The sequence below is a fragment of the Rhinolophus sinicus genome, linkage group LG15, assembly GCF_036562045.2.
Source record: "Rhinolophus sinicus isolate RSC01 linkage group LG15, ASM3656204v1, whole genome shotgun sequence".
In the NCBI taxonomy this organism is placed as follows: Eukaryota; Metazoa; Chordata; class Mammalia; order Chiroptera; family Rhinolophidae; genus Rhinolophus; species Rhinolophus sinicus.
In genome coordinates this window covers 18,831,032-18,851,224 of record NC_133764.1, presented here as the reverse complement: position 1 = coordinate 18,851,224, position 20,193 = coordinate 18,831,032, and the positions used below count along the sequence as shown (strand labels likewise).

The window sequence follows — 20,193 nt, the reverse complement described above, 5'->3', positions numbered from 1 at the left end:
TAATCTCAGGTATCAGCATATAAATTTTGTTCCAGCATGGCTGCCTAATATGGGATATAAGGCTTGAAAAATTCAAATTTTTTTTAAAATTCAAATACCTTTTAATTAATGATGATTAGTGGGTTATATAAAATCAGGAACAACTTGCTAGGGAAGAAATACATTTCTAAATATATATACATATATATATATACATATATATACATATATATATACATATATACATATATATATATACATATATATATATATTTCTTCTTTAGCAGGTCAGGTCAAATATATGGTGATGGAAGGAGAACTGGGTGGTAAGCACACAATGTGATATATATAGATGATGTATTACAGAAATGTACACTTGAAACCTATGTAATTTTACTAACCATTGTCACCCCAATAAATTTAATTTAAAGAAGAAATATATTTCTTAACCAGAAATGTAAGAAGAATAACCCATTCATTAATTTATTGATTGATCTTTCCATACTGCAGATATTCGTAGGAATCCAAGCTGGTATATAAGCTTTGGCCAAAGGGGCAGTCATTTCCAGGAAAAAAATTCATGTCAGAGTATTCAGGTGTCTGTTAAGAACCCAAACCATTTGTTAACTTATTTAAGACCCTGAGTAAATTACAGGCATGTAAGAAGCATTTGCTGAGCTAGGATCTTCTTTAAGAAACAAAATGTGCAGAAATTATACATATCTGTGAAAATTCATATATATAGTATTAACAGGCTCTCTTAGTTTTAAAACAGTGAATGATTAGTGCTAAGACAAATATTTCCAATTTTTAAAACTACTACAAAAATATAAAATGGAGATAAAAAAGGCTAAAGAATTTAAATGATTAAAAGCCCAATCTAAGATAATAATACAATCTTAGACTGTTTTATAGAAACACGGTATGCAGACACAGCAAGTTAACAGCTTTCAGCAATTATTACACCACATCTGGAACACTAAAATCAGATCTTAATGTCATTTTAATTGGGAAAAAACAGTATTAGGTTGAATTATTTCCAGAAAAGAAGAAAACCAGGTGGAGGGTTTTGAAAGCAAGTAAGAAATTCATTCATTCATTCAGCAAATATGTACTACATGCCTACTATGTGCCAGATACTGTCTAGGGACCAGGAACCCGGTGCTGGACAAGCCAAAGCTCCTGCTTTCATCAAGCTAACACACTAGTGAGGAAAGACAGCTGAAGAACCAGATAGATGCTGGACTGAACACTGACTACTGACTCACCATGTGACTATTTGTAATTCACTTAATATTATTTGTGCCTCAGTTTCCATAGCTGTAAAACCAGGTCAAACATCACACACACACACACACACACACACATGCATACACACGTGCATGCACATCCCTTCCAATGCTAAAATGATTTAAAAATAAAAAGAATGCTTAAGGAGTACAGGATAACTTTATTCAAATATCTGCAGTGCTGTCTTATGGAAGCATCAGAGGTTTTCTATAGAAGCTCCAAAAAAAAAGAGGATCAGTGATGGCTATAAGTGATAGGGACATGAGTGTATCTTGGTTTAAAAAAAATATTCAAGTAGCTCTTTCCAACAAGAAATGTGCCCATCTCCAAAATATGGGTGGTTGTAAAGCCTAGAAATACTAATATTATTTTACCTTTTTACAGACTGAAATCCTTGATTGCTACTTCTGCAGCAAGCTAAAGGCTCAGATTTACCAGCGCCACAAATCATCTGAGGCAGCGCAAATGAGGATAACCCACTGAACATATGGCATACAGCGGGTCTCAACTGGGGACAGTTTTGTCCCCGGCGACTATCTGGAAAGGTCTGGAGACATTTTTGGTTTTCATGACTGGCGGGGTGGGGATGGAGGTGCTACTGGCATCTACTGGGCAGAGGCTAGAGATGCTGCTGAACATCCCACATCACACAGGACCGTCCCCCAAACGAGTTCTCCATTCCAAAATGTCGACAGCGCCAAGGCTGAGAAAGCCTGATGTGATGTATTATCTCTAAATCATTTATCATGTGTATGGTGTTTCCTGACACCTGCAGTGAGCTCTTCTTTCGGAGTTTTCAAGCAAAAGCCGCCTGGCATCTCTGTGAGGGAAAGTGCTGTGTCTGTTTAGTTCGCCATGCTTCCCTGGCACTAACATTGTGCCTGGCAGCTAGTGGGAGCTCAAGACTTCCATATTTGCTGTCCTGACTGTTCACTCACCAGGTTTAAGAGGGGTAAGATTCCCCTTAAGGATCATTCAAATTTCAACATGTTTTTATTCTAAAAAATTACTTCATATCAAATTTGCTAATTATTTTCTCTGGTAAGAATATTAGCCAGAAAGCTGTCCTTGAGCCATTATGTACAACTATACATACATGCAAAATTATACACATACAAACACATGAATATAAACAGCTTAAGAATGAGTTTGAAAATCAAATGTATGCTGATACTTTCAGAGAATAATTAGAAATAAAACTAAATTCTTATGATAGGTGTCCTTGGGCCAAAAGAAGTCTAGTTATGGCTCTTATGAAATGATTATCAATAGTATAGTGTGTAGTTCCTAGAATCAGCTAATAACTAGGGCTAAGAAGTAAAATCCCTCCTAAATATAGGGAACATTTTTAGACTGCCAATCAAATTTTGTCTTTGTTCAAAAAAAAAAATTTAGTTTCATTTTCTTTTAGTTCTCATACACAGATATTAAATTATAGACAGCTAGTAAACTGATATTAAAGTTAAATTGGAAGTGAATTAACTTTCCATTAATTTCTATTCTTGGAGGCCATTAATTTTCTCCCAGAAGAGGTAGAAAACTTAAAATGAAAAGTCAAATAAAGTTCTGATTTCCCGGAAAATATCTGGAATGAATAAATAAGTTAGTAAATAATTTTTAAACAATTTATTCCACGTCATTTTCTAAAATTTTTAAAAGTGATGCCTCGTTAAATAATATTTAAGTAGCCATTTGTGCTGTTTACCTCCAATTAATTTACAGTTGAATTGAAATTTTCATTTATAAAAATTAAGTACTTGGCATTACAGAAAGTCAACTAAAAATAACTTTGCATTTTATGTAATAAAACATCAGTGCCATGCTCTTCTGGTTATAATTTTTAGACTAAATCATCCCAAAATATATGGTATAGCAAACTTCTCTATTTGAATATCTGAGATAAATAATCCTCGGAAACAACTACTGACAACTGGATAAGAGTGAACTACAACTACATAAAACCAAAATATTTTACTGACTAAGGGAACTTGGAAAAAGAGAAGCATGCCAGAGAGGAAGCTTTGTTTAAATTATAAGTGTGAAATGACTGATTTACCAGATAATACCAGTAAGGAAAAACACGCTACATTTTCATTTGAAAGGACACGATGTGACTATTATGGTAACTATACACAGAAAAGTCAAAGAAACCAGGAACTTTTCTGAGGTAGTTACAATGGGTCATACTTACAGCCACAGAAGCCCACTGCCATGCAAAACAGTGACTGGTTGGCATCTGACCATGTGAGCGACAGCAGCCAATAAGAATAGAAAATAAGCAGAAGACAAAGCACCACCAATCAATGTCAAGAGTTGCTAAACATAAATACCAAGAAATGACTTCTACAATCCTATAATTAATTGTCTGTTTCAATGGGCTCCATATGAGTTTTAAAATTCTACATTTAAGAGTACTGTAAGCCTGTTAAAATACCTAATTTGAAAAGTCTGTTTTTATTAGGTTTAAACACAGTCGGACTTCAATATCAAAGTGCCTATCATTTTTAAACACTCAGAACATGTTTGCTGAAACATGAAATTAAAATTGAAAACTTTAATTTCTAATTTCCTATGTGCAATATTCAGCATCCAATGGGCAAAACTGTGCATTAGTAGGAACAGTCACTCTAACCCAGAAGTCAGCTTCCCTTACTCATCCCCAAGAGATGAGGAGCTAAACAAAACACACTGATTCATAAGGAAATGTTAAAGAAAAAAATAAACTTAAGAAAAAGTGACGTTGAGATTTTAACAGCATCTTTTGAGAAAATTTCTCTAAGAAAAATAAGTTCAACTCACTGAAACAGTAGAGAACAAACATCATAGACTAATATTGCAACAATATTGTAGTATACAACATACCACAATACTTGCAGAAAAGGAGAGACTCAATTGATTTTCTAAAATAATCGAAAAAGCAGGAAGGGGATAAAGACACTGAAAATGCAACAGGAAGAAAGTGGGATTCACAATTCATGCTTCCTCTTACCGGTGCCATTCGTATTGCTGGGTGTGCTCCGCAGCCCTGCACTGCTTTATGAAGTGTTTCACCAAACATATTTCGGAGTTCAACTGAGTGACAATACACGGCATCAATCTTAGGCCACCAATCCAATGCAGACTGGACAAAAACAGAGACCATTAAGAAAGGAAAAGTACAAATTTGCATGAGCTATATGCTCTGGTTATTACTGTAGTTTTATGTTTTTTATTCTTCCGTGAGAAACTTTCTAAGACCATGCAAACACACACCATGATGTCAAAAGTCTCCAAATAATATCTTTAATTTGAACCATACATCGATTTTAAAATATAATAATGAACATGAGACAAATTGCCTGCTTCATGAGCATTAAATATATAGACTAATAAGTTAGTGAATTTGAAAAACAAAGCATCTTCAGGGAGTTAATTCTGTAGCCAATCTTTTTCTTTTTAAGTTTAATGTTTTACACATTTCAGAAACATATGCACATGTATATTTCTTTATTTTCCTGGGTAAGAATGCAATGATCAAAGCTTTAAAAGAGATTAGTGGTTCAACACAATATTGAAGGAATATGTGGCAGACGATTACTTATATGCTTACAAACAACAATGATAATTACAACATGAAATTAGTAAATGAGATAAAGGTATTAGTAAACCTATGGTTTTAAACTGATTTGCATTGACGGCACAATACATGAAAAGACTAATGATCACCACACAAAGACAAACTGATCGTTGCTAAATATTTTTTAAAGATAATTATTTTATGTAAATATTGTTATATTTTATATTAACCTATTTAGCTTTCATTCCAGTTTTTACTGTCTATTTTATTTGAAAGTATATCTTTAATTTTTAGGTTAAAATTACTAAATTATGAAAAACGACAATTATGAAAATCACTAAAACTATAAAGTTTGACTACCAGTTAATACAAAAATGACTGGATGAATTTTCACTACATATGGAAAATATGCAAGGAATGGGATGTCTTAAAATACAGGCTTCCAATTTATAATACTCTGCTATAGGAAACACCTTAAAGAACAAATGAAATAGTAGATAAGGGGGATTTAATAGCTTCACATCCTATTCCCAGTTTCTTTCTTATTCAAAACTAAGCTAGTTAAATTCTCAACATTTAATTTTTTCCTCTATAATTCTCAAGATATTTTGGGTAGCATCAGCTTATATTACTTTTACCCAAAACTTTGGATTAAGAACTCTATTTACTGGATAGTAAATTATACAATCAATTTACAACACACAATTTGACTACTGAATACTGAACTATATTTAGGAAGGGAGGGACTTGAAAGCTGTGAGGAAAGAAATACTTTTTGGGGAATAGTATGCTTTGTTTCTGCTTTTCCTTCAACTCTTACTTTATTTAAGCTCATTCTTAATAAATGAGCAAGTTTTAGTTTGGTTATATAATGGATTCTTTCAACTTTGGTCAATTTGGTCTGACTTGCCCAAGCAATCAATACAGCTTGATTTCCATACATTAACTAATTTATACAGCTTGTGTTAATCAGCTAAAAATAAAAAAGGTTGAATAATCACAAAATACATTGAGATAAGGGTACACCTCACTCTGCTGAACCCATAGTATCTTGTCGGAAACTGCATCTAAAGAGAGATGCATCCCATATAATATCCTATTGAAATTATTATGTAATGTTGATAGCTATTGAAATTACATGGTACTCCAGGGGGACCCTATAAAACAACTTGATTTTAACATAAAATTTGGTGATTTTCATAATTGCCACTTTTCAAAATTTATAAATTCAGTCATTTAACAGTAAAAGTTAAAGATCCACTTTCAAATAAAATAGGTACTAAAAACTAGCTATCATGTAACTGGCAAAAATTTTAGTGTTTTGAGCCGGTAGTAAATGTGTCCTTTCTGAAACTAGTCAATTAGAAATCTTTTTCCTTGAAAATACTAAGTTTATTGCCAAATAAATGGCAATACTTTTACAACATGAGCAAACTATGTGGCAATTTTTCAAGAGATAAATAAACTTGCAAATGCCTTGAAAATCATTTCTTCAACCAAAATCTCTCAATAGAAAGAGACCATCTCATTCTCAATATGTGAAGTTTCCATAATAAACTACAATAAATTGCCATAAGAGAAAACAGAATACCAAGTCCTACACCAGCTATAGCACGTCCCGCTGATGGCTAAGATCTTTAGTTCATATATGTGTATGTTATTTAATTTCCCAACTATAACCACATACCTAGCTTAGCCTAAAGGAAGCCTATAAAGAGTAAGTACTTAACACAGATCTTATAACTACAATTCATCTTATAGCAAGCCATCATAAAAAAAGGAGACAATACTATGAGTACCCTTTTTGGAACTGATGAAAGCTTACGTTATAATAAAATTCAAATATAGTGAATAGATTTTCAGATGTCTAAAGAAGAAACAGTGAAATATTTTAGATCTAAACACTGTACTTATAAACTGAGTGTGAGTATGTTTCACAAAAGCAAAACAAAACTGCAAATACCATTACCACTTCTAAATAAACCCTCAAAAACACATCAGTAAAACTTTTATTTCAGAATGTGGTAATTTTTTTAAAATCTGTGAGTTGGCTAAAGAAACATGGAAGAAGAAAACGTATGAGGTGTATTGAACCAAGAATCATTTAAAAGGAACTCTTACACTATAAATGAATTTAAGATTAGGAGTCCAAATGTCTAAGAAAAATTTCATGTGATTTTGAGATAAAATATTTCCACAACTGTCTCCAGTGAGATTCCATAAATTTACATATTTACTTTATAAATAGTCCTTTACAGTCAGAAAATACTTCAGATGCAACATCTGTTAGCCTCAAACCAAAAATAAAGAAAACCTAACAAGAAACAATTTATCAATCTATAATTATAAAGTATCATTATCTAAGGTATAACTTTAAAAGATACTTCATAGACTCAAATGTATGCTCCTTTTCAAGTTATTCACGGAAAGGTTACTGATGCTTAATATTTTAAAAATTGGTCAAATAGATTTTTCTTTATAATAAATTTCCTATTGATGTGACTTCTGATACAGACACACTCCACCTTCACACATGCAGTACTCGTTAGAGTACAGAAGGATGCACGACCACTTCACCATATACACTGAGGCATGCATGAAGTACCACTCCAGACATGCTTTAAACCCACAAAGGAGCAGCTCAGCCACTTACAGCAGTGCCAAGTCCATGCTTGAAAGTGCTCTATATATTCAATTGCAGACAAAAATATTTTACAATTAAAGTAACTAGCCACAAAGTATCAAAAAAGTATATACTTGGATTTATTAAATGTAAGTTTTAAGCATTTATAAAAAACCATCCACTCTAATAAATGGAATATTTGTAGTATTATAAGCCAAAGGAGAAAAAAAAGTAATAAAATTTTATTTCTGAATTACACATAAACTTGAGGGGAGAAATCATCCTTTTTTTTTTAATGACCTTGAAAGGAAACTTTGAGGGTACAATGATCTAGCTCGTTACAATGGTAAAAGTAAAGTAAAATTTAAGAAGTTTTTAATACAAACATACCTTATCTGCAATCAGATTCATTAAACTTTCCCTTTTGAAACAAATCATATTTAATGTTACTTCTACCTATAATTTAACTCACTGATACTCAAGTGAGGGAGACAATCATCCCCTCTGGCAATTTAAGTTGTTCATAATGCCTGGGGGCGGGAGGAGAGAAGTGGCACAAATGGCATTTAATGAAATGTGGCCCAGGGATGCTAAATACCCTGCAAGTAGAAGGCAGTCCTGCACAACAAAGAACTGTCCTGTGAGCCATGCTTTTAGCACCCCACTGAGAAAAATTAAATGTGTCAAGAAATAGCTTTATTACTAGTTATTTTCTCCCTGCAGGAATGGATAAAAGAAAATGTGGGCAGAATTTAATTCAATATATCCAAGGCAAATTAAGGTAGGGAGGTATTTTTAACTCACCAGACATACTCTCTTAAAATGGAATTTGATTATAAAGAGGACAAATATACCTAAGTCATCAATGATTAAAGTCCTTTTTAAGGGAGGAAAACAGGATAAAGTTGACCAATTTACATAAGTGTGAATAAGTGATAAAGTGGAACTGTGGTAAATAACACTGAAGAACCTTCAAAATGTGATTGTTCATAATGAGAACAGAATTTTTTGAATCCATGGTCCAAATCTGATAAGGTTTCACCAACTTTCTATTGAATGTACTCACATCAGAGCTGAAGGTTTCACAAGTACCTTTAAATGTATTCGCTTATTTTGTCTGATATGGTTTTGTAACATGTGAACACCTCTGTTTAAGTGTGTTAATATTTCATTTGTTTAAGGAAAACTAAAAGGTACAATCAAATCTAATCTCATGATTTTTTAAATGTACCAGGCTGGGATACAACATAAATAGCTACTACTTGAATTTAAATGTTAAGGTGACAAGTCAGAACATATCGAATGCTGGGAAAGAACTACGAATATTAAAATGATATGTGATGAGCTACGGGTTGAAAATGTTAAATTATATTTTCATTGGCACTGTTCTCAAGGACTTTGGATCCAAACAAAATGTTTTAGGTTTAACCTTTCCAAAGGATCCTATTAACTCTACCTTCCTCAACAAGGGCCCTCAGGTCAAGACTGAATATGAAAAATACAATTGTATATAAGTTACTAGATAGAAATAACCACCTGTGAGAAATCTTTCTATATCGCACATCTTAAGTTCAGAACCTTTTATAAACCAAGAAAGTCTTCCTTAAAAGTAAATTTAAAGAAAGAAAAAAAAGTTAAAAGTAATTTAGCAATACCTTTTGGACTTACATTGGTGATGATTCGATGGAGTGAATTTACCAGCACATAATGAAATGTAGAAGGGGAATTCTGAGCCAGGCAGATCTACAGGGGAAAGAAAACAACAGATTATTTCTATGAGAAAAATATTCAGTAACACAAATAAGGACAAAAGAAAAACAAAAAGAAATTTTAAAAAAATAGAACAAATTTTTTAAGGTCTTAAAATTAACATTGATATACAATATTGGGAAATACCAATACAAGTGTAACGTACTCATCTCTCTAGTCTTTTCACATTTATAAGGATGAGCAGCACCAGTAAATAGAACTGGATAAAAATCAACGTTCTCACCTTGAAGTGTTGGTTGTTGTGAGGGCTTATACGAAAGCAAGAAACAAGGCAGTCAATCATTAGATCCACATCTGCAGGCTGACTGCCTCTTGAGAATGGTTTACTTGGATTAAAAAGCAGGTTCTATGAAAATCCCAAAAGGAAACAAAAGCCTTTAAACAGTCATGCAGGGTTTCTTTTATTAATATTTAATAACAGTAAGACATCATCCGCACAGATGCCAGGAACACTCAGGTGCCAGAAGAAGCACAAAACATGAACGCTGGAGGTCATCAGTCTGATAAAATTCTTACTGTATCATATGTGATTCCTTTCAGGTCTTACTTTCTGCATTATTTTAAAGCCAAGTCTGAATACTTATGCTAATTTAAGAAAACTGGTTGATTATGTGTTTTCTTCCTACGCTACGCCACTTTATTTAGCCTGAAAGACTAACAGCAAATGCAAGTCCTAGGAACTTATCATGAGAGAAGACTCGAACTTCAGTGTTAGTTAGCAGTGATCTTCGACAATGACCTACCTACCTAATTGAACGCTTCTACTTGAAATTTATTTTCATGTACTTTTCAATTAGCAATAACCACACCTCGGATAAACCTCATTGGCTCTGATACTGCCACTGCGCAAGGCTCATGTAATTTCCTTCAAGTTCGTGGTAAAGAAATGATAAGCATGTTACCTTCAGGTCCACCACCATGGACTGAACCAGCAGGAATATGACGGAGTTATCCTCCCAGTTGATGTAAGTGCTCGCCTTACACAGCTTGACACAGGCGATAGCAGCACTTTCGGTCAGCTGCCTGCTTCCTCCATGGCCAGCAAGCGCTTTTCGTAGACTGTCCAGAAACAACTTCTACAAAATTCAAATACAGCAAAAATATGAAGTGTCTCAGATGCCAGATTTATCTGATAAAGGAGCAAATTATCAGCCTCTAAAAACCATACTCTAAAAATACGTAATTGGTGTTTATGGTTTTTAACTTCTCGATTTAAGTGGATGTCATCATTTCACTGTGTCTCAAATCCAAAAAACCAGAATCTGTTCTTCATGTTCTCTGTTGACTTATTGAAGGAACCGAAGAAACAGTCCTTCTCAAATAAGGTGGTTGACTTCTCAACCCTGAAATCAGCTGATCGTAGTCTCTTTTTTTACATTATCTTTCATTTCTAAATAATATATTGTCTGGGTTATGGTCAATGTCAAACTGTTCCTCCTTATCTAAAACTCCAGGCTACATTCAACCTTCAGCCTCCTAATAACTAAGAGTATAATTAAGGCTGTCCTGTTGCTCTAAATTCTCTTCACATTCTTGTGATCTCCAGCCTCTTTGCACTAACAAATTTCTCACCTTGGCTTTTCTCCTAAATGAAAACCTCACTTTTCCACATACACATATTCTCAAATATAACATACCAAAAGCTAAACTCACCAAACAACAGCAGAATATACATTCTTCTAAAGTACACACGGAACAATCTCCACGTTAGCCCATATGTTAGGCAACAAAATAAGTCTTAAAAAAAATGTAAAAGACTGAAATCATACAAAATATCTTTTCTGATCACAATGAAATGAAACTAGAAATCCCAACAGCAGAAGGAAAACTGGAAAATTCACAAATAGGTGAAAATTAAACATCATTGGTTAAAGAAAAAAAAAAATCACAAGGGAAATTAGAAAATACCTTGAGACAAATCAAAGTGAAAACACAACATACTATAAACGTATGGGATATAGTGAAAGTAGTGCTAAGAATTTATACTCAGAAACCCTCACACTAAAAAAGAAGGAAGCTCTCAAATCAATAACCTAACTGTATACCTTCAGAAACTAGAAAAAGAACAAACTAAACCCGAAGCTAGGAGAAGGAAGGAAATAATAAAGATTGGAGCAAAGATAAATGAAATAGAGAACAGGAAAAATGGGGGTGGGGGGGGAATCAACCACTACCCTACATACGTGTATTTTGGTTTTTTAAAGATTTTTATTAAAATATAGGTAACATACAATATTATACTAATTTCAGGTGTACATCGTAGTTATTCAACGTTTATATACCTAAAGAAGTGATTGCCATGATAACTCCAGCAACCATCTGATACAGTACCATGCTATCACAAGGTACAATATTATTGACTATATTTCTAATGCTGTACATTAAATCCCCATGATTTAACTGTTTTGTACCTGGAAACTTTAACTTCTTATTCCCCTTCACCTTCCCCCCTTTTTAATTTTTCAATTACAGTTGACAGTCAATATTATTTTATATTAATTTCAGGTGTACAGCATAGTGGTTAGACATTTATATAATTTAAGAAGTGATACCCTGACTAGTCTAGTACCCACCTGGCACTATATATGGTTATTACCATATCACTGACTATATTCCCTGTGCTTTACTTTACATCCTCATGACTATTTTGGAACTACCAACTTGTATTCCTTAATCCCTTCACTGTTTTCATCCTGCCCCCCAACCCCGTATATAGGTATATTTTGATTTGAATGTTTGTATGAACAAGTAGATATGAATGGAAGGATACATGTCAACCACTAATACTGGCTGGCTCATAAGAAAGTGACTAGAAAAGAGTACGAATACATAAAAAATAAATAATACTTTTTTAAAATTCAGAAAGATTTAAAAATCTAAATTTTCTAACCTAGAAAAGTACTAGAGAAAAATATAAAAGAGTATTTCAAAAATCTTGGGAAGTTTCCGACACAAAGGTCACATATTATATGATTCCATTTACATGAAATGTCCAGAACGGGCAAATTCACAGAAACAGAAAGCAGATTCGTGGTTGCCAGAGGCTGCGGTGAGAGGGAAATAAAGAGTGACTGCTGATGGGTATGAGGTTTCTTTACGTGATGATAAAAATATTCTGGAATTAGATATGGTGATGGTTGCACAACTTGTGAATATTCTAAAACCCCTGATTTGTACACTCTAAAAGGCTAAATTTTATGGCATGTGAATTGCATCTCAATAAAATAAGTAAATAAAATCTTGGGTAGAAGTCTGACCAAAAAAGCTAGGAGACACAAAAAAGCAAGACTACATACAATTTTAAAATATCTTAACAGCAAAAACAAAAACCCATAAAACAAAGTTTACAAGAAGAAACCAAGTAAAAAGTATACACCCCCCCACACACAAATCTCAATAGAAGACAAACAAGTCAATGAAAAATGAGAAATTCACAGAAGATACACAAATGACCAATAAACATTTGCAAAGATATCGTTGATTATTAAAATACAAATTCACTTAAGAGGACTACTGAATTTATAGCAGCTTTTTACCTACGTTTATTTTCCCAATAAACAAAAACAAAAAGAAAATTACTATTTTGAAGAGCTCCAAAACAATCTAACATGAAAGACGGTGTCCTCACAATGGAAAAGTTGGGATATAGACCCAAATGGAGTACCACAGCATCACAGACTCTCAAAGATTACCTAGTTCATTTATTTACACATCAATGCATAAATTCCCTATCTTATATTTCTATAAAGCATTGAATCATTCAGCTGATTTTGAACCTCTCCATCCATCGGCAAAACATGCAGGAGCCCATTTTATGTTTAGTCAGCTAAGAGTATTTCTCCCAAAGTTGGAAAAAAATGTATTAGCAAAATAAACTGCATACAGAAATTCAATTAAAATGTAAGATTAATACCCAGGTATTAATCTTATAAGCACCCCTTAGTATTACCAGTTGTTATGGTGCCAATTTCACTTTAGATGGCACATGTGGTATTCTGCCTTCCTAATAAAAAGCTGTGGAAAATGTTCTAAAATACCTAAAAAGAGTTACCAGACAATTTCATCAACACCAAGTGGATACACACCTAAGTACATGCAAATACGCCACAAAAGTGATGAATTCAAGCAGGGCAACCTTTGCAGTGATTATAAGAGGAATTATGTTTAACATTGACAGAAGTACCATTTAGTCTTCTCTGGTAAAAGAATGAAACCAGGGATTGTTTTAAATCTTTAATTAATGAGTGGTATCACTTATTTTCCCTCCAAATAAATTTATGTGTGAATATGTCTCAGCTAAGGTCAGCAAACATAGAGACCTAAAATGACTGTAATTAGAAATGGTCCCCTGAAATACTGTGCTTACAGAATGCTATGTTTAAAGTAATACAAACCTTGAGTAAAATAAACTGCTTCACATCTGGACATATGGAAATAATTTTGCCCTCCTCACCTTATTCATGTTGTTTTCAATAACCACATCCTTGGATATATCCTGGATTATTTCTGGACACAAGATAAGAAGAATGATTTGTAGGGGCCAAACTGCTGCTTTACGTTTGGTGCTTTCAGCAAAACCATCCACCAAGTCAAACAGCTTTTCTGCACACTCTATGTGAGAAATATAAATATTAAATGAGATTATTAGATGAGAAGACAATCTCTGGCATTAAAAGCTGGCATGATCCAAATATCCAAAGGCCACATTTTTAAAAGATAAACTTGGAAGTTCACTTAAACAATTAAATGAATTCATGCAGATAAGCAGACAAGCAATGTTACATTGTCCATGTATTAGAAGAACTATTTTGATCCAGCCTAGAAAAACCCACATTTTAGAACGTCCAAACTTACACTTAGTCTCAATGTGCAGGGTCTTACTGCAAAGTGTGATATACCCAAGGAACAGAGACTTCCCAAAGGGAATGACCAAAGCTCTCCAGGAGTCTATGTTCTCTGCCTTGCAGTTGTTTCTCGAGAATTCTAGGTAAGGATATTACCACTTTATACATATCACTCAAAATACAAAATAAAGCCTCAGAGCACAAAAAAGTGCTTCTCTACAACAAAAGGCATCAAATACCCAATGCCCAACTCTAATGAAAGATTAGTCCTTTGTTTCTAACGTTTTTATCTATTTGTTCAAATAAAAGGAAAAGAGTTGAGGATAATTAGAAATATAAGAGAAAAATATTTCCTATTTGACATCAGTGGAAAGGATGTAAAAACACCCTAATAACAAAAATAACTTAGAAAGAGTAGGAGTTTAAAAGAGAAAAAAAAAAAATCTTATTCTTACCAGCCATATCAGTCTGTGGAATCTGGTATAGCTTTGTAAATTCATCTGGATAATTTTCTACCCAGTTCCAAAATGCCTACAAATAATAAAACATATGTTTGTATCTGAAAGCAGGGATATCTTTTTAACATAGTAAATAAAGTGTCATACGGCTCCAATTATATCAAAAACTTCTAATTTCCTTTGTAAGAATATTGCAATGCATTCTTCCTAAAAATTAATGTGGCATAATCACTCAAGTCATGACTTTTTGATTCGAAATACTAAAGACAGCAACATTTATAGCCAAAAATTAACAAAACTTTAATACCAAAGAGGTTATAACTTACTTTTTCCAGGCTATTTATAACTGCTAACTGTGCAACCTTCTTTAGGGCTTTAAATTTAAATGCTGTTTCTGGAGGGAAAAAAAGTTTTAAAATTAACCCTAGGTTAATTATTTAGAGCTACTAATTCAGAGCTACTAATAAAAAAAACCTTTCCTTTCACATGCAGACTTTTGTTCCAGTATTATTTGTAAGCAATGTAAAGGTAAAGACAATTAATGTAAACCAAATACTCACTGGCTGAGTCAACTAAAAACAAAACTCAATAAAAAGAAAATATGCCTTGAACTTCAAAGGTTGTTGTGAGTTTTTTTCCTTTTGTTTTTAATAAGGGCTCGCTTTTTAAAAAAGCATAAAACACATGGTCATTGTAGAAAATTCAAGACATAAACAATAGTCTAAGGGAAAGATAAAACATCATCCGTGGTTCTGCCACTCACGGACAATCACATCCTTAATTTGTCAGTGTTTCATGAGAGATTAAAATCTTGAAATTTCAACTATGAATTGAGTGGTAGTTCCTTATAATCTAAAATAATTGCTGAATATTTGTCCATATTTTGATGTAATAGATAAAATAATCCATTGTTTCCTTTATTAAAGTTACTAGAAAGTGATATAATTGTTGTTTGGTTTTATAAGGCTAATGACCTAAAGTTAAACATGGGGAACAAGGGTAATATAGATAGAACACAGCTTTATAGCATTCATACATATAGATATAGCCTTTTTACATCTTTGGTGAACTACTTATTGAGTTTAAAGCAAATGTTAAGAAAACTAAACAATGTATTTTGAAAATTACACTGCAGAACTGTTGAGGTTTTCAAAGTTAATATAACTAAATCTCCGTTTAGGTCAAACATTAAAAACACTATTGACAATTCCTTAATCAATATACAAAGTAAAATAAAAACAAGTGTGAATCATATAAGGTTCCATGTTTAAGTTAGCCGGGATCCAATATTACATAAAACTAAAACACAATTTTTGTAAAATGAAGTTAGGTATTTGTACTCAATGTTTATTAACAATGCTCATTGATATTTGATTTATATTAACACTTCCCTGCTTACCACAAAAAAAAACCTCTCAATTCTTTCTGATAGTTTATTTCAATCAACCTAATCATAAAAAGCACTTTCCAAACATTTAAAATCACACATTAGGCATTAAAATATTCCCATGTAGGACTACTATTGACATGTTCTACAAGGAAGCAAAACTAGGCACTGAAAGCGTAAGAAACTTTGTAATGCTGCAAAGTCAGTCACTAACAGAGCTGAAAACAGAAATGTTAGAAATGAGATTCCTGACTCAATTCCTCCTCTCATAAGATCACAATCTTCTGGTTCCTTCATCTTCTGAAGTGAAACTTTGTCATCCTGCTACACTAGCTGCTTTAAGCACTACAATAGCTAAACAGATAACTTCAATAACCTATGGGTATCCTTCAGAGATGAAATTCTAAAAAAATTAAACATCACCCTTATATCCTCTTTTTTTTATTCTCTTTATTAAAAGCAAAAATTGTAGTTGAACAAAATTTTCCACTGCCAAGATTTAAGATACTCATTTTCTCTGTTGTAGTGTTTTCAAAGGTTCAAAATTGGTTGAACCATCAGTGTATTATTGTTCATTTCACAGGGACATTTGCATTATAAAATCCACTCTAATGTTGTAGCTCAACACAATTAGTACATTCAAAATACTGGGTTTTCACACACAGTGATTAATTTCCGATAGATCATACATGTAAACGTACCCTTCAAGAGTCGTTTTAATTTTGCACAATCCACGTTGATATATTGTAACAATTCTATATCATGAACATCAACATTGTCTTCTGAACAAACAGTCAATTCCTGTAACCTGAAAAGTAAAAACCAAAAATAATTTATCAACGTAAGTCCTAGGATATTCCAAAATTCTGAATTGAACAGGTTCTTCTCACCCCAATGATGAGTTTATAAAACACACACGTATAAAAATAAAAATATTTCTTATGAAAATCGAAAGGAAGATAACAAAATTTAGGGAACATGATTAAAGAAACCATGATAATCCAGTTAACTTCACTATGCATATTTATATCAAGTCATGTCGTACACTTTAAATAGATACAACTTTTTTCAAAAATCACAACATGCTGATAGCTGCTGAAGCAGAGTGAGAGATGCAAGGGTAGTTGAAATACCATTCTATGTATATTTTAATTTTTTTTCTATAGTAAAAATTTCTAAAAAATTCAAATTATAAGTAAAATAAAGATAAATTTTATTAACTTCTATTCCCATCAACGAGACTTCAGAAACACGAATGATACTGTAGTCCCCTATTAGCAGTGGTTTTGCTTTCTGCTGATACCCAAGGTTGACCACAGTCCAAAAAAATTACATTGGAAAATTCCAGAAATAAACAATTCCTAAGTGTCCATCATGAGTAGCATGATGAAATCCCATGCCGTCTGCTCTGTCCGACCTGGGAAGTAAATCACCCGTTTGTCCAGCATAGCCATGTTGTACATAGTACCTGTCCCCTGCCTGATACTCAGCATCCATTTCAGTTATCCCACCAGCCATCATGGTATCACAGTGCTTGTGTTTAAGGAACCCTTATTTACTTAGTAATGGCCCTAAAGTGCCTAAGTAGTGATGCTGGCAATTTGGATGTGCCAAAGAGAAGCCGTAAAGTGATTCCTTTAAGTGAAAAGGTGTGTACGTATAGAAAAAACATAGCACATGAAGGATTTGCCACCATCCGTGGTGCCAGGCCTCTCCTGGGGGCCTTGGAACATATGCCCTGCAGATTATATTAGATAAATACCATATTTGATCTACATGTACAGGATACATTTACTTTGTACTGAGAAAAATGAATAAGCCTTGTTTCATTGCACTTCTCATAGTCTGTACATGTGTTTATGTGATTATTTGAGTAACGTCCCTCCCTCACAGAACTTAAGCTTTTAAGATTAAGAATATTCCTAAACCCAAAATGTCCCTTATATTAAATATGAAATTATCACAAATGTAGAAAAATTTAACACAACAAAAATAAAGATTTTTACAACTGATAATAAAAATTCACTTAAGTCTAAGTGAAAGAGGTTAAAGTTTTCTTCCGTTTTTCACTAACACCCATAAAGATTACTTTCTCAAAACCTGATATTGCTGATCTATTGAATTGTGCTCCCTAATGAGGCAGAGTCATTTCAATTAATAAATATCAAAAAATGTAAGCAAAACGGAATTACTAACTTTCATAAATGCAGAGAGAAAGAGAGATGGTGAACAGGCACAAATATTACATGCTCTTATTCATAATATTAACTCTAATTGTAACCATTTTAGTGCAGTTTAAAACTGATATGAATCATCACACTGAACCTTCAGTTGCTAAAAATAAAATCAACCCTATTCCTTCCTTCTCAAATTCTTCCACTTGCTTTATCCTACAGATGTATAGCTAACATTAAAATTATTCTAAGCACTTACACTAAAGCTCTTCATATCATCAGGGTGAGAAAAGCTTAGCAGTACACACTGGGAACAAGAAGGTCCTCAATACTGATTTACATGCTAAAAATTCCACAGCTGCTGCACAGAGCCCAAAAATATGGAATATGACTCCTAAGGAAATACAACTTAATAAATCAGCAACGCCAACTTTTGAAAAGCTGATTCTTGTGGCTATGAAAAATGGAAGGAAAGTTTAATTCCTCTTATAGTCAGTTATTTCCATAGGGAAGGGGTATTTTGTGAAGCTTAAACATCATTTCTGAAGCAGAGAACTCAAGAGTTTGAGCAAAAGAAATGAAGTGGAAAACCGACTACTAAAACATCTAGAAAGACCATGTAAAACTGAACAACGGAAAGATATTTAAAATGCATAGTACAAGTAATAAAGTGAAACAAACACTACCCACCCACCCACCCAGGTCCAAAAATGAAAAGGAAACTGAAAACCAGGGATGGTTTTGAAGACAGGGTCTGGCCTTGCAATAAAGGAAGGGTGAGGATGGTTAGGTTTCTTTCTCTCCTTAATCTAAAGGGTTTGGGGCATGTGTCCACATGAGGCTGGATGCAAAGCCTTGTACCGTAATGATGCAGGGAGAAGAACTGGGGCCTTGTATAAAACATGACTAGAAAGAGCTATGCACTCCCTAAAAAAAGAGAGACAGCAGGAAATGAAGGAAGGAAGGCAGAGAAGGAGGGAGAGAGAGGTAGGGGAAAGGGAGGAATGGAGGGAGTAGGGGAGGGAGGTGGAGGGGAATAGCTACCAGCACAAGCAGTTTGTCTGCTGTCTAAGCCTACAGTAGGGGTGAAAGTCACCCAGGGCTATTACCTCATAAGGGTTTGAGGTCCACAGTTATACACCCATACAATCTGGGGATGAGAAATTCACACAAAAAAATATTTCCAGAGCTGGGCACTTGGCAAACGCAATTGCAAGAGATTCCCAAAGAAAATGCAGACTGCACTAGAGGTGAATTTGTAATCAGAGTTTATAAAACAGAGGGGAAATAATTCACTCTGAAGAAGAGATGGCACACATAAATACATGAGATCATTTAACAGTTTTAAGGAGAATATAAGTATGTTTTAAATGATGAGAGATATACAAGAAATTTAAAACTATTAAAAAGAATAAGAAACCATTAAAAAAAAAACCCAGCAGATTTGTATAATAAAAGAATCAAATACAACTTTTAAAGTCACTGGGTGTTCTGCTTCTGGTAGTATGCCAAATTAGATACTCTGCAGGGCCCTCCCACTAAAAAACAATTAGATCTAGTGCAGTTATACAGTAATTCTGTGGAGAAAGCAGCTAATCCTCTCCATGAAAGAGTACCATAAGCCACAGAACATGGTATACTTTGGCAGAATAATAAAGTTAGCTTAAGATCTGTAGCCTACATTCCCTTAAAGAAAAGCAAAGGTCAGAAATATCAAAAGCTAATGTTAATCCTAATAGAGAAACATTTGTAGACAAGTAGAATGGTCTCACACAATTAATTTTCATGATATTGATTCACCTATTAGATATGAGATATAAAATCAATCTTTAGAAAAGAACTGCCATTCTAGTCACTTGCATATTTTAAATCACCTAATGCTATAAGAGCAATGTCATAAGATCTCTCCATCTAAAGTAAACCATTATAATGGTTTTATAGGTGAGTGGTCCTCTAACAAGATCAGCTCCTATTTCTGGCACAAGCTAAATGAAAGAGCAAATGCAGTTGTCTGAAACACGTATTTCATAGATCCCATTTCTGAGCAGTCTGTCCTCAGAAAGCTAAAGAAACTGGCTTATTCTGGAGACACAACTTCTATTCTGGAAACAG

At 33.5% G+C, this 20,193-nt stretch overlaps 1 protein-coding gene and 1 pseudogene across 12 annotated transcripts in view; both read right to left on the bottom strand.

Moving 5' to 3' along the window:
* Positions 1 to 20,193, bottom strand: part of NF1 (neurofibromin 1) — a 210,965-nt gene that overhangs the window by 140,226 nt on the left and 50,546 nt on the right. For 6 of the 12 annotated variants that reach the window (XM_074320817.1, XM_074320825.1, XM_074320818.1 and 3 more), the window contains exons 5-14: positions 16,609 to 16,715; positions 14,847 to 14,914; positions 14,518 to 14,593; positions 13,672 to 13,829; positions 10,121 to 10,294; positions 9,442 to 9,564; positions 9,117 to 9,191; positions 7,479 to 7,508; positions 4,259 to 4,390; positions 3,461 to 3,505 (exon numbers count right to left, since the gene is read on the bottom strand). In XM_074320817.1, the coding sequence (XP_074176918.1) occupies positions 3,461 to 3,505; positions 4,259 to 4,390; positions 7,479 to 7,508; positions 9,117 to 9,191; positions 9,442 to 9,564; positions 10,121 to 10,294; positions 13,672 to 13,829; positions 14,518 to 14,593; positions 14,847 to 14,914; positions 16,609 to 16,715 (988 nt within the window). The remainder of the gene's footprint in view (positions 1 to 3,460; positions 3,506 to 4,258; positions 4,391 to 7,478; positions 7,509 to 9,116; positions 9,192 to 9,441; positions 9,565 to 10,120; positions 10,295 to 13,671; positions 13,830 to 14,517; positions 14,594 to 14,846; positions 14,915 to 16,608; positions 16,716 to 20,193) is intronic. The other 6 variants (XM_019750681.2, XM_019750685.2, XM_019750687.2 and 3 more) reach the window with 3 other exon arrangements.
* LOC141569112 (U4 spliceosomal RNA) lies at positions 9,990 to 10,072 on the bottom strand (annotated as a pseudogene).